This window comes from Triturus cristatus, chromosome 8 (assembly GCF_964204655.1).
Source record: "Triturus cristatus chromosome 8, aTriCri1.1, whole genome shotgun sequence".
Taxonomy (NCBI): Eukaryota; Metazoa; Chordata; class Amphibia; order Caudata; family Salamandridae; genus Triturus; species Triturus cristatus.
Genome location: NC_140591.1, coordinates 1,117,727,565 through 1,117,741,822, shown reverse-complemented (window position 1 = coordinate 1,117,741,822; position 14,258 = coordinate 1,117,727,565). Strand labels below are relative to the sequence as shown.

The 14,258-nt window shown below is 42.6% G+C and overlaps 1 protein-coding gene across 17 annotated transcripts in view; it reads left to right on the top strand.

Annotated features, from left to right (window-relative positions):
- The window catches only part of DCUN1D2 (defective in cullin neddylation 1 domain containing 2), a 205,591-nt gene that overhangs the window by 102,438 nt on the left and 88,895 nt on the right, over positions 1-14,258 (top strand). For all 17 annotated transcript variants that reach the window (XM_085622708.1, XM_085622711.1, XM_085622713.1 and 14 more), the window contains one exon: positions 9,290-9,458. In XM_085622708.1, coding sequence (XP_085478834.1) covers positions 9,290-9,458 — 169 coding nt within the window. The remainder of the gene's footprint in view (positions 1-9,289; positions 9,459-14,258) is intronic.

The window sequence follows — 14,258 nt, the reverse complement described above, 5'->3', positions numbered from 1 at the left end:
CCAAGCCAGATCCTCCCTGGACTGGAACCAAGCATCCTAGGACCGGTTTCGGGGTTTCACCCCTCTTCAGCCAGGATAGCTTGATTCCAGTGGCATGGAGAGCACGCGACTCACGTCTGAGCATACCCGTCCCACTCGGGGTGACAAAAGCAAAAAGACCAGTTGATGGACAGAATGCAGAACAATGTCATACATTCACCCCAGTACAGAGATCTGTGCCTAAATCCATCGTTTTTTACCTCACCATGCCTTTCCAGTTTGAACCCATCCATATGCATGGGTTCTGTCCATCAATTGTTGTTTTTGCATTTGGCTGATTTGACAGCATACCATTTTAGTTTAAAATCCCTTTACTGAGAATGTAGCACAAAAGCAAATTGGAATAGCCACAGGCATCGTAGGGCCCATCACTCAAATTTCACTTCTCAACCGGTCATAAACCGTACAATAGCCTACTATATGCTATAGAATATAAGGTCAAGGGAGCTGAACGCAAACAGTCAAAGAAACATCAAAGAGAAAAATTGCACTTTCAGTGGGCTTTTTGGCATTGCGTGCGTTTGAGAATCAAACTCCTCAATAACCAGTGTGAACAGCACAACTACCATTATGCAGCTCCATTTACTGACTACATTTAGGCTCACGAAATCACAAACTGACTGGAGTTGTGTTAACTAATCATCTCTTATCATAAAAGATTCAACAGTAACTGTGATGCAACCCCAAGACAACAAGTGACTAGATTGTCTGGATACCCAAGCCTAATAAACATGCGGCTCATTGCTAGATATACAGATTGCCGTTCAGCTTAGTTTGATACCAATATCTTTAGCAGAGTCTTAGCATTGAGGCTACAGTAAATCATCACATTTTAAATGCATGAAGAACAAATTGATAACAGAAATCGTTCAGAGGGGTTATGTCTGTACTTTGGCACTATTAGATGCAGAAAAGGCATTTGACCTTATTGGTTGGACCTCTAGGTTTAGGGCACCACAATAAATTAATTTTGGAGAACACCTTGTTAAAGTGAACCGAGAGAGCGTTTTACAAGGAATGGATATCTCAATAGAAGTCTGGATTACCTTGCCTTTATTGGTGATTGACTGAGCCATATTAGCCAAAATGGTCATGCTCCAATGTTACTTGTATCTGTTTCAGTCTGCTTGCTTATATGCCAAAGGGATGCTTGTAAAATGCTATTCAGATTGTTTAGAAAGTTGGCTTGAGCCAAGTACAATAGCAGGTGAAGAGTTTAGAAAAATTAGTTATGAGTTTGGCATCCGCCTTGCCATATTATGTTTAAAAAAATTTAACACCCCATCTTCTGTGTATGCTAGATTGAATTGAAGAAGAGAATAGCGTAGACAAAACACTGATTTAAGGCATGGATGGCAGAAGCCCTCTGGAGGAGCATTTAGGTGTCCTCTGATCAGGAGTTTGACCTTCTCTGTACCTAACACAGTGGACTAGTAAATGCAGTTAATTTTGTTGTAGGAGGGAGCTGAGGGATCAGCTATGGATAAACACCAAAAGGGCAAGCACTTTACAGTTTGCAAAACACATGCCACTATAAAGTCTGCATTATTTCAATAAAGAGTCATGTAATAAGGACATGCTGAAATGGATAAGAGTGTTTGCAAGATGAGTGGGAACCTATTCAAGAATAGATTGGTTTGGAAAGTTTATGAAGCCAAGACAGTGTTGAGGTCCTGGCTGACCAGTTCAACTGTTACCAGAGACTGAGAAGTGCTGCAAAGGTTAATTGTGACTTTTTACCAGATAAGCTCCCTGAGAATAATACTTTCTGTTATTGGGTGAAAGGAGACGCATTTCTACACTTTATAAAGTGCCTATGACCAATATCTTGCGAATAAAAAAGAAATTTAGTCAAAGAGATGACGAATACCACAAACGTAAACAGGAAGGCTAAGCCTTTATTAACGTGATTGGGGGCACACCAAGATCACAGTGCTGGTATGTATGTTATGATTGTGGTTGGTATAGAGAAATAGAACTATAAAAAACTAACTTAGTTGATGTTAGTACTGCCAAAGGAACCATTTGGTACTAAACAGCTCATTAAGCATCCACCCACAATCAGCCAATGCAGAAGGTTCAGAGGTGGAGGAGGGCTTGCATATCGTCACATATTAAAAAGAGAAATAGTTTATTTGACTGGCATCTACTTGCTAATGCTCTCCTTATCCCACCTGACTTGCGACTACCATGATCGCTCTTTCATACAAATTCTGTTTGGTTAGTAATGTCTGTTATTTTTATAGTTCATCAGTACATTGATGAAGGCATTACTAATGTCCCTTCAACAAAAGCAGTCAACGTATATTAATGTGCTACTATATTTTTGTGGCAGACTGCCTGAAGCATTGTGGTAACCCTGGAGCTATCTGTTTTATATTTAACTCTTATAATTGGAACAGAAAAAACTCTGAAAATATAAAATGGAGACGTTGCTATCATCTTGCAAATTATTCCTTTTTTGATGTATTGAAATGAATTGCTTCTCCCCTGGATTAAACAGCAAATCAAACATTGAAGTTTGTGAAGCCTGAGCATGTGTCGCAGCTCGTTTTGGTGGGTTGCATAAGTCCACAAGGAGAGTTCCAGCATTAGTAATACTCATCCTAGAGCCTTTTGTTCGGGACAACTTGTGTCATCCAGATGTATGGTGAACGGGTAGGCAGGGTAGACTGGGGGAGGGGCATATGTGGGATTATAGCTGAGAACATATGGTATTGTAGAGCATAGTAATAAGGATTTGACATTTGTCCTTCAGATGAAAACAAAGCACACTTATTCTAATACTCTTGCTGTGTTCTGCAAGTTTTCTACTCCATTATCCATGCAAGTCATAGACCTCAAAGCACATTTTCTGGTAGCCTCAATGTGCCGCAGTTCATTATGTAAGCCTGAGGTTTCATGTTCCAATTCCTTCTGTTTTAGTCCCACGACTTGGATTTTCCATACTCCTTTAGAGGCCATTTCTGCTAAACGATTTTCCATACTGTTAGTAGTAGCACTCATATCCTTTAGTCGGTCCTTTCAGAAGGCTTCCCCCCAGGGTCATGTAAGCTACCCATTGATCTTCAACTTCGTTGGCTGCCCCTGAAGGCTGCTGCGTAGCAGACTGACTGGGCTGAAAAAAACTCTTGCATCTCTTTGGGCTGTCTGTGTATATTTTCTTTCAGGAGCATAGGTTTTGATTATAATCAGTGGAAAACTACCACGCTTTTTCTCTCCTATGGGTATTTTCATTTTCTATCCACACCAGAGAAAGAGGGGAATCGGCTGCAAACAGATTGCATTACTCCTGAATTAAATGCCTTCAGGTGCTAACCCTATTTGTATCCAGTCATGATGCCAACCCCAGCTCTTCACGTTTTCCCTAAAAATCCATATCTTTGTGCTGCCATACCAGGTGGGCTTTTAGGACCAGCCCCTCGGCAGTGGAACATCATTTGGGCCAGGATTTAGTATTTTCTGTGACCGGGTCCCTGATTATCATCATCATCTGTGTGTGTTTAGTTCTGGTTTGCTAATTATTCCCACCCTCATCTCAGGTCATGCTTTGACGGTGGCATCACTGCTTATGCTGACATTGCTGCTGACATCAGAGAGAGTTGGACTCCAGAGCACTCAGATTCTGAATCCTGCTATTTGGAATAGCCTAGGTCTGTCAAAATGTGCTCTGATTATTCACCACGATTCGGTGCTGTATCTTGTTTTGGCCCGTTTCCATTGCACCTATCCTCTGGAATAGAACCACGCTGAAGCCCTTAAAAGAAGAGTGATTTGTTAGCCCTTCAAGCCCCTACTCCAAGTGTGCTTTTTTAAATTAACTCATTGTAGCAGTTTATTTTCTAGGCACTATGAATATGGAAGTGGACACACTTAACTGGCTGTTGCTGTTGTCAAGGAATATAGTGAGTTATTCACTTGTAAAAGTAGCTGTGAGAAATTATTTAATAGAATGGATTGCCACATACGAATATAAATTGTCCCATGTATACTTAATGGATAAGTGAGGGTCAGAACTTTCCAAGGGATGTGTTTTTGATTGATTATATACATACATTCCTGTGTCATTAATAGTCATCTCTCAGCTTTTATTGAAGATAACTTGATCTTGGGTACATCACAGCTTGGTAATCACCTGTGGTCCAGCATGTAGGCTTTGGTCTCAATCTTGGAATGTTTTAGGATGATCTTAGATGCAGAGAGATGGCCCGTACCTTCCACACCGTGTCATATGAAATCCTCCTTTCAAGCATACACCATGTAGGAATTAATGCTCAAGAACTTGAATGGTTATCCTCTTTCCCGAAAGACTCATGCAGGTGGTCAGACTCTCATCATGTCCGTTCCCCTTGAGAACATCGCAGAGTGACTGCCTCTTACTTACAATTCAGTAGGGCAAAAGCAAAACTCCTGTTGAAGATGCATAAGGGTCAGTAAAAATATATAAAGTAACAATCCTTGACACTTTCCATAAATTCTACTCTTCCCTCTACACTTGTGGTAAACCTCTCTCCCCATTGGCTTGCAACTAATATTTGAAGGCCCTTCTACTCCCTTCTCTTAACTAAAAGAATATAAAAGTTCTCAGTAGACTCATAGAAATGTTCAAAATTGTTAAAGCTAAATGCATTGAGAATTGAAAGACTTCTGGCCCGGAAGGCTTCCTTGCAAGATGTTATAAAGAATGTCAGGATTACATTCTTGAGCCCCTGGAAGCCGTATTCAAGCACTTTGCTAACACTGGAGACCGCAGCCATAAATGCTATCATTATGGGCATCCAAAAGGAGGGGAAAGAGCCACTTGAAAGTAAGAACTACCAATCCATCTCACTTGTTACTCTTGTTTGTAAGAGCCAATCTGACATCCCTCCTGCAAGGCTGTAATTTTTGCTTCACCTTCTAATTCAACCCTCTGAAACCGGTATTTTGAAAGGTAGACTAGCGAGGGACAATATCAGAATGTTTGGGCATGTACTTGAAAAAGCAAAGTTGTTGTATGACCCTTTAATTGTAGTGGCGCTGGAATCAGAGAAAGCCTTTTGTAAGGTATATAGGTCTTCCTGTATTCATTGGCAACACAGTGTTTCTATTTGAGGTGATTACATACACATATGTTTTGCTCTGTACTCTAACCCTACTGTACACGTAAGGGTCAATGACCATTTATTAAAAAGGAAAAAACCTTCTACCGAAAATGAAGGATAAGGCAGGGGTGCTCTCACCATTCTATTGTTTGTGCCGTAAGTGGAGCTACTGTTAGTTTCTAATAAAGAAAACTGTTTTATATATCAGTATCATTAAGGTCTGGAGTACATAGAGGTGCTGCATATATGATGATAAACTTATTTGCAAAAACGGGTAAATTCAATGAGAAGATACTATTTGAAATTAGGAAAGTACTTGGGTTCTGGTCACCAAATGCATCACTTGGTGGGAAGATAAACCATACAAATTATGGTGGTTCAATTGGTCAGATTTCTAAAAGGTATATTCCCTGTAACTCTAGCTATAGAATTCTTTAAAACTGTTGACATATTTTTTAACCAGCCAGCCTTAGGGTGGTCTTACCCCGAACATTTGGCCTACTCCCCCTCCTGTATGCTGGAATTTATTTTTGTTGGCTTTAGGACTGTGAGCACAAAAAACTTTAGCGCTGATTAGCAGTGGTAAATGGCGCACTCCTTAACACATGGTAAAATGGGCCTATACCTGATTTACTTATAAGTCACTAGTAAAGTGGTACAACATGTAACCAGGTCCTATAAATTACATACTACTATTCGACCTGCAGCATTTATTGGGCCACCCACTTAAGTAGCATTTTAAGAAATGTGTGCAGTATTAAACTACCAGTTCGTCCTGGCAAAAGTAACTACTATGCCAGGTCTAAACTTGCCCTTTTAGTGCATATAAATCACCCCTTAAGAAGGCCCGAAATAGCCCAAGGGGCAAGGTGCAGTGTATGTAAAAAGTTGGGCAAAAACCTTTACGTTTTACATGTTCTGTTAGTGGTGAAAAATGTATTTGAGTATTTTACTATGAGGCTCATTTCTCCCATAGGATAACATTGGGTTACTTTATTGCATTTAGTAAGTTAAGACTTTTGTTTGGCAAGTGGTCGAAATGTCATGTTTGGTGACTGAGGAATTGGAATTTAAAGTCACAATTCTGAAAATGCCACTTTTAGAAAGTTGGCTTTTTCTTGTCCTAGCCATTTGGGGCCTTAGGCCAGTGTCCTGAGTCCAATGACTGTGATTAGCATGGCAGTTGGCCTTTGTGTATTCCTCTCAAGCAGTGAGACAAAGTAGGACTAGGTATTGGCTGGATGAGCCATCTTGCTAAGATGTGTGGGACGTTGCTGTTCCCTGCCCCACTTACATTACAATGGAGCTGCCTCAAGCCACTCTCAAAGAACATCCCACTAGCCCTTTGTTACCTCAGACCCCTTGGAGCCGTGGCAGGGAAGAAGCAAAACTCCAAAAGTTTCTTCCACTTCAAAGCTGACACCAGGTATACAATTAGGATCTTCAGGCTCACTCTTCATTGTTGGCTTCATAGTTATTTTCTCTGCTTTTTATGAACCACTTGGGTTTGAAGCAGACACTTTTGATGCTCCTCTGGGCATTCATGGAAAACTGATGAAGATTGTACAAGGAAATAATTAGATGCAAAGGGTGTGTCATGTGTATAGGCCAGCTGCAGAGTTTGGATGGATGTTAACAGTGAGGAATGCCACCATTCATGAATAGATATATTTTATTGAAGTCTGAATTTATAATTGATCCTGCAAACAGTAGGAAAGCCATGTTGTTTCCGAACTGCTTAAAGTGGGATTTGAGTCATCCCATTGCTCATCGTGGGATGGCTTTGTTGTCTATCTCTGTTGGTGCTCCTGAAACAATGGCTTTACTTCCCTATTATTGTGTTTGTCCGACCCAGTAGCATTTTGGACACAGTGTTATAATTGAGTGAGTTGCATCCTTCTACTTATTACCTCTAAAATTTTTTACCTTCAGCCCTCCATCGAGATGCATGTTTCCGTGCTATCTTCCTCTCTTATTCCTGCCCCCTCTCCCCCATTGCTGTCTTTGTGTCCGCCACTCCACAGCTCAGCCAGATCAAGACCTATTGGCTTTGCGGTTGCTTTTCGTCTGGCTTTTTTGAGGCTTTGAGCCATGCTCTTGTTTCTGGTTGCACAGTAGAAATCACAAGGCACGCCTTAAACAGTCAATTCCAGAATTTATTACACTTGACAGTTTAATTTCCCTACTCTGTTTATTACAAGCGCAGCATAGCATGAAGTGAACAAGATATTTCTTTTCATTTTTGCTCCCATATATAATAGGTCGGGGCACTTAATTTAATTTTGAGTGATTTTCCACTACCTTTTTCCACACTTCACTCTAGAAGCTTTGGTTAGGCAGTGAATTAATTGGTTGCTTCGGTCTAGGCTGCATGTCTGCTTTTCTTAAAGTACCCTCTTATGTATTCAGATTTTCAAATTTCTGAAACTGGACTTGGCAGGTGTTTGACCCGAGTTTCTGCTTATCTGTTTTCGAAGTCTTTGTACTGGCCTGGGTTTCCCTATAATTTATCCTTTGAAATATTGTTGGGTGTAAAGTTTTGATCGATGTGCAGCTTTTCTTTAGCGTTTTTCCTGCCAGTGGGTATTTCGCTACATGATCAGAATAATAAACTAGACCACAGATACGGGTTGTGGCAAAATGCCCATCATCTGGGTGGGAGCAAGCAACAGGGGCACCTACAGTAAATACAAAATAACTTTGGTCAATCACCACGGGGCAAACATCTTCATCTAGAGTGCATTGTTGGTTGCCCCGTCGTGAAATATTTGTAAACCTTTTTGATCATGTCTAACACCATTCTTTGTTGTTGAACCATATGTGCTTTCATCAAGGAATTTGGTCCCCCTTTTTCTACTACTTGCAGTTAGTATGAAGTGAATATCCCATGTTTTTGCCCTTTGTTCTCCTTCCTGTTTTCTGTTTCTTCCTTGCATGCTCTTAATGTATGTCTTTTTTTGTTTCTTCATTTACTTTTCTATTGTTGGTCTTCTCTGCCACTCCATAAATGAACATCATCTGCAGAGCAATTACTCTGTGTCATAAGTTTTCTCTAAGAGAACCTTCAATGTTACAGAAATGTATTTAAAAGAACGATGAGCAATCGGGAGTATTGCTTGTTCTTCTTTTAATCCTGAACGGTTGCCCAGCCAACACGTGTTTCATCTGGGGGAAGTACCCTAAGACTTCTTCAGGGCTTATAGCAATGGGAAAGAGATCAATAGATCTCTATGCCAGTTGTTCTTCCCTCACGGCTGGCTTATGAGAGTGAGTATTTCTCAACACTACGAAGGGTCCAGAGTATTGACCGTGGGTTGGAGCCAGAGGTGAGGGCTTCATTAGACGGCGAGTAGGCTGCTTGCATCAATGTGGTGTAGGGGTGCCTGGAGTTAGGCAGAGCGCCTGTGTGAAGTCCTGCTCACGTTCAAGGCAGTAAGAACCAACGTGGGTATCTGTGGCAGTGAGTACGCTGTGTACAAACGAAGACCGCAACGTCTGGGACCTGGCTTACTCCAGGCACCGCTACACCACATTGATGCAAGCAGCCTACTCTCCGTCTAGTGAAGCCCTCACCTCTGGCTCCACCCCACGGTCTATACTCTGGACCGCTCTCATGGTCAAGAACTACTCACTTCCTCTTTGCAGCTGGAACGGAAGTACAACCGGCTTAGAGTGAAGCCCCTACTTTGGCTCCACCTTTTGGTCTTTATTCTGGACCCTTCGTAGTGTTGAGAAATACTTACTCTCATTAGCCAGCCGGGACGGAAGTACAACCAGCAGAGAGATCCATTGATCTCTTTCCCATTGCCCTAAGCCCTGAAGAATCTTGGGGTACTTCCCCAGGCGAAACACGTGTTAGCTAGGCAACCGTTCAGGATTAAAAGAAGAACAAACAATACTCCTGATTGGTCTTCGTTATTTTCAATACATTTCTGTAACATTGAATGCTCTCTTAGAGGAAACTTATGACACAGAGTAATTGCTCTGCAGATGATGTTGACGTGTGCACAGGTATATATATATATATATATATATATATATATATATATATATATATATCATTGAACAAACCTGCAATGACATTTGTTATGTTGTGACATATGATTTTGTTTTTCACTTTTCAGCAGATGTATTGACAAGATTTATTTTTCTCCATTTTTAAACAGATCCTCACGATGATAATAAAATAGGTATAGATGGAATTCAGCAGTTTTGCGACGATTTAAACCTAGACCCAGCCAGTATAAGTGTCTTGGTAGTAGCGTGGAAATTCAGGGCAGCCACGCAATGTGAATTTAGTAAAAAGGAATTTGTGGACGGCATGACGGAACTTGGGTGAGTACCTTAGCAGAACCAGTTTAATATGTTTCCATAAACTGAATAGCGTGAAAGAAACATCCAATCAATGTCCTCATCATACGACCTATTGCAGCATCTGTTAACATAGAAAATCAGGTTCTTGACTTCATTGCACAATTTCATTTGAAATCGTGTGTTCTTTACTGGAAATACACACTGGCGTTGCTTTAGCAGGCCCCTGCCAAGAATACATGAGTGCATTTTCATTCACTGTTTTTATATTCCACAGTATTTCAATAGTTTGATTGTAGATATGGTATAGTTTGACAGCTGTTAACTATAAAAAAGGGAGCTAGCACATGCCCTTTGACAATCAAACCTCCTGAGACGTGACTTAAGTCTTCCAAACAATCCTTATTGAAATGTGCAAACAGATATAAATAACCAGCGACTAAATTTAGTATATTTTTTAAAGATTTGTGGTCATATAGGTTAAATCACATGGGGAGCAAAGGTGTCTAGTGGTTGCTGCTACCTTTAAATTTGGGGTAGGTTATATAGTCCGCTTTCCCAGCACATTTGGCAGAATTTTTGCCACTCAGTGTTATGCTTGTAAAGCAGTGTTTCAGACAAATTCTGCCAACGGCCTTGTGGCAGATTTGTTCTCTCATGCTGCCCAAAAACGGTTGACTAGCATAAGCGAGATTTGGCGTGTCCTACCTAGAGGTTCAGTTGCTAGGAGGGCACATGGCCAGGATAGGAGTGAGACACAAACCCCATTGTGAAACTGCCACCATGAGAGTTGGAGGGTGCTGATCAGACTTTAGGCACGGCCAAGGGGAAGCAACAAGAGGGTAAACTTTCTCCAACCCCTTCGAGGTTTTGGATCCACTCCTCTGTCAGCTTGGGCCTGAGAGACTGGGTATACTTGTGCCGTTGAAATCCACCCACAGAACTAGAAAATGATCTAGAAGTTCACTGATACCCGAGGAGACAAGCTAGGTGCCGGTATGTTTGCGTTGGAACTCTGAACAGTTGTAAGAGCATCTCTGCTTCAGTTACTGTAAAAGCAGCATGGCGCACATGGCAGCAGCTCTTAAAACAGATGGTCCCACATCTTTTATGGGATACAAGTGGCAAGATTCTGAGGATGCCCAGGAATAAGGAGAAGCATCTCTCATAGGAGTTGAGCAGACCCTCTTAAAAATTCATAATTGCTATTTACTCTTGTTGATAAATTGAGAACATTGTTTCAACTGTCAGTACAATTGATAATATGCTGTAGAGTCTCAATGAAAGACTTGTTGGTTTTAGAATCCACTTGGTGTCCTGGAAACGTTTATGACTTAAAGGGACTCCTGCCTGGCGGAAGTGGAGTAATTCAATAGCTGCATAGCAAACAGTGTGGTAGAGCTGGACACAAGAGAGGAAGTGTTAAAAAAGCTTTCTGAGGATCCCAAACTGAGGCTTTTGAGTGTCCCCTCTGTGATTCCTGCAAATCCCTTTCAAGCCAAGATGTATGTGGTAGTTTGGGGGTCTTTTGGATGGGAACAAGGATGCTGAGTGTCTCTTGATTCTCAGGTTCTAAAGAACCCTGTGAAGGGACCAAGAAAGCATGCATGCCTAAGATGGGAAAATGAAGTGATTGTAGAAAACCCAGAACTGAGAAACAGGTTTTTTAGGTGCGTGATCTGAAAAATTGAAGTATTCAATAGGGAAACCATATTCCACTGTCCCTGGGTAAACCATATGTATTCACCCCAGAGGATGCTGCTTTTCTTAGAAGGGTCAAGGAGTAGAGATGCTGGTTGATGTTAGAGATTTCATTTCTTAGTTGCATTTGTAGTCTGTATAGGGGATGCATGGAAGGGATGGTGTTTCTGTTCTTCAGGTGTAGGCAGATGGCAATAGATTCATAGGGTTAAGTGGTCCTCTAAAGGGTTTTTGTTGTCCATTCTTATTCCTACATGTTGCTTTTGTGTATGGCCTTTTCCCCTTTGAGTTCACTTATAATGTGGTGGATTCACCACCTGTTTGCTAACAAGAATCGCAAATTGTGTGAAAGTTGTTCAGTTTAATATGTAACTAGGATTGTGATGAGGGGAGTGTCGGACGGGGCTTTTGAGTTTTGTTGTGCATTTTCCATGCCCTTTAAGTTTTCTTTGAAGTTGGTAAAAATAATTTACTCCTAATAGTACTCCCGACAAAAGGGCTTTTCGCTGTTTGGTGCACACAGCCCATCCTATGAACATTATTGGAACATGGTTTTGCTGTACACCTCTTTGTGCTTTCCTGGGAAGGTCTGGACTATTCTAAAAGAGTTAGTGGACCTCTACACCTTCCTTAACATTTGAAATGCCCCCTTATTGCTATGGCTATTTCTGCTAGAGACTACAGTCACAATGCCACAATGAAAGCAACACATAGTGAAAAGGCATATCTGGGAATCATGGAATGGTCCCATAATATTACTGTGTCCTCCTTAATTTAAGTAACCTACTTCAGTCACAGTGAAAGCATCCATGGGCCGCATCCGCATTGCGATACATCTTACATGCCTTGTAATGAAGGTAACCATTCAGCGCCTTGTGCTCACATTAGCCTTCTCAAACGTTGATAGATTATCTTGCTAGTCATGAAGATCAACTACTTTCAACCCCCTTCTCCCTGTGTTCCCTGTGCAATGTAGACATTGGAATTCACAGTTGCATTGCACAGTTGGCACAATGCAAATGGGAACTTTGAATTCACAAAGCAGTTGGCTTTTTTGCCATACTGTTTTTTCCACATTAAAGTCTTTGCTCATCTGTCTACAGTAAAACGGTGTTATATGAATGATTGTAATAACTGTTAGTCTTGACTTTTTCAGCCAGTTTATCCTCAGATTTTTTTGCTTGCTTTTTGGCCTCCTGTTTTTGACTGTTTTGTTGTTTTTAGGACTCTAGGCACTTTACCACTAGTATTCAGTGCTAAAGTGCATGTGTTCTCCTGGTAAATTACGTAAATGGATCAGTGTTTCCATGTTTGGCTTATTTGATTTAATACTAAGTCCCTAGTATAGTGCAATGTGTGTGTCCAGGGCCTGTAAATCAAATGCTGCTAGTGGGCCTCCAGCACTGATTGTGTCAACCACACAAGCAGCCTTTCAAAGGGTTCTCTGACCTGCCACTGGCTTTGGAGAGGCTGGGAATGTGAATTCATTGTAGACAGCCACTGGGGGGGGGGGGGGGGGGGGGTTTGAGGTGTGTTCTGCCTCTCCTGAATGAGTCTGGCTGGGCTGAATAGGAGTAGTGGGAGGAAATTTCCTTGCACCTGAATAGGCCTGGTCTGCCTTACACAATGCTGTCTCCAACTCCCACGAGGAAGCTGGACCAGAGAGGACTGAACTTGTTTGGACAAGCACAGAGACTCTCTGCCACAAGAGAACAAAGGAAAAGGCCATTTAAATTTTGGGGCCCAGACCCCAGAACTTTAGATTACTGCTGAACTAAGGCACCTGTCAGGAAGAAGAGCTGGAAAAGTTGTCTAGAGGAACTGCCACTTTTCTGCGTGCTGTGCTGTGTTGGCCTGCTACTTGCTGCTTCTGTCCTAGGCAGGGAAAGGACAGGATTGTACATTCATTATCCTGCTGTTAGAGTTTTCTCTAAGGGCTTGAAGTAGAGATTGCCTCCTGTTGGAAGTCTCTGCGAGATAAAAGACTTCAGAGAACTCTTTTGAACTCAGAAACCTGCCAAGAAGAAGAGCTGGAGTAGCTGTGAGGCGGAACTACCACTTTGATGTGTGCTTTGCTGTGTTGTCCTGCAGTAGCAGCTTCTGTCTTGGGCCGCGAAAGGACTGGACTGAACTTTCTGCTGCTTCTTTGTTTGAGTTTCACCAAGGGCTTGAGGTAGAGCTTGCCCCCCTGTTCAAGAAGTCTCAGGAACAGCAAAGACTTCAAGTCCATCTGCTACCAGCACTGGGAACGGTGAGTTTTGTGCTGCAACAGAAGAAACAGCAACACAACGCCATCACCAATGCTGCTGCCGGCTTTCTGTCCTAAAGGCACTGCAGAGAGTCCCATTGCACTTTGCACCGCAATCCTGGTCTCACCGACGACGACGTTCGCCGCCGCCAACGAGTACCCTGCTTGCAGTGCGACCTGTGGGCACTGTACTTTGCCTCGCTTTACGACTCGGCCCTGGTATCCCCAACGCCGCCAATTCACGCCGACATAGACGCCGCTGCTTGTACCGTGATTTGAGGGCATCGCTTGTAAGTTACACAACACACCACCCTCATCCCGCACCATAGTCTTGGTCTACCAACGCCATCGACTCCTGTTCGTCAGCTGACGACGGCTCTCCCGCAAGAACGCCACTGCTTGCATCGTGACCTGCCATCACCGCGACGAGCACCGCATCACTTTGCACCGCAGCCGTGGTCTCACCGCCACCGACGTACTACCGTCATCGAGCCACTGCCTGCACCGCAACATGAGGGCACCGCACGCTGTGCCGCTGCACTTCACACGCAGCGCCAATGCCAGCTGACTTTAACCGCGAGGAGTTCGATCTGCAATGCGTGTGACTTCAAGGGCCCGACGGCTCCTGCACCGACCTCCGGAACTGGCGCCTGCCGACGCCAGCTCTTCAGAGCTCAACAAGAGGTCTCCGACGCCCTTCATTTCTAAACATACTGTTTTGCGGGTCTTACCGACACCGTAGCTGGCTTACGACGCCGCGGTCCGTCAGAACTGTTTGGATTTGTTGTTCACGGCATCGAGCTAGCCCTGGACGGAGCTAATGACTTCAAGGAACTGTATTTCCTCTATTTGCCTCTATTAGGCTCTGTGATTTT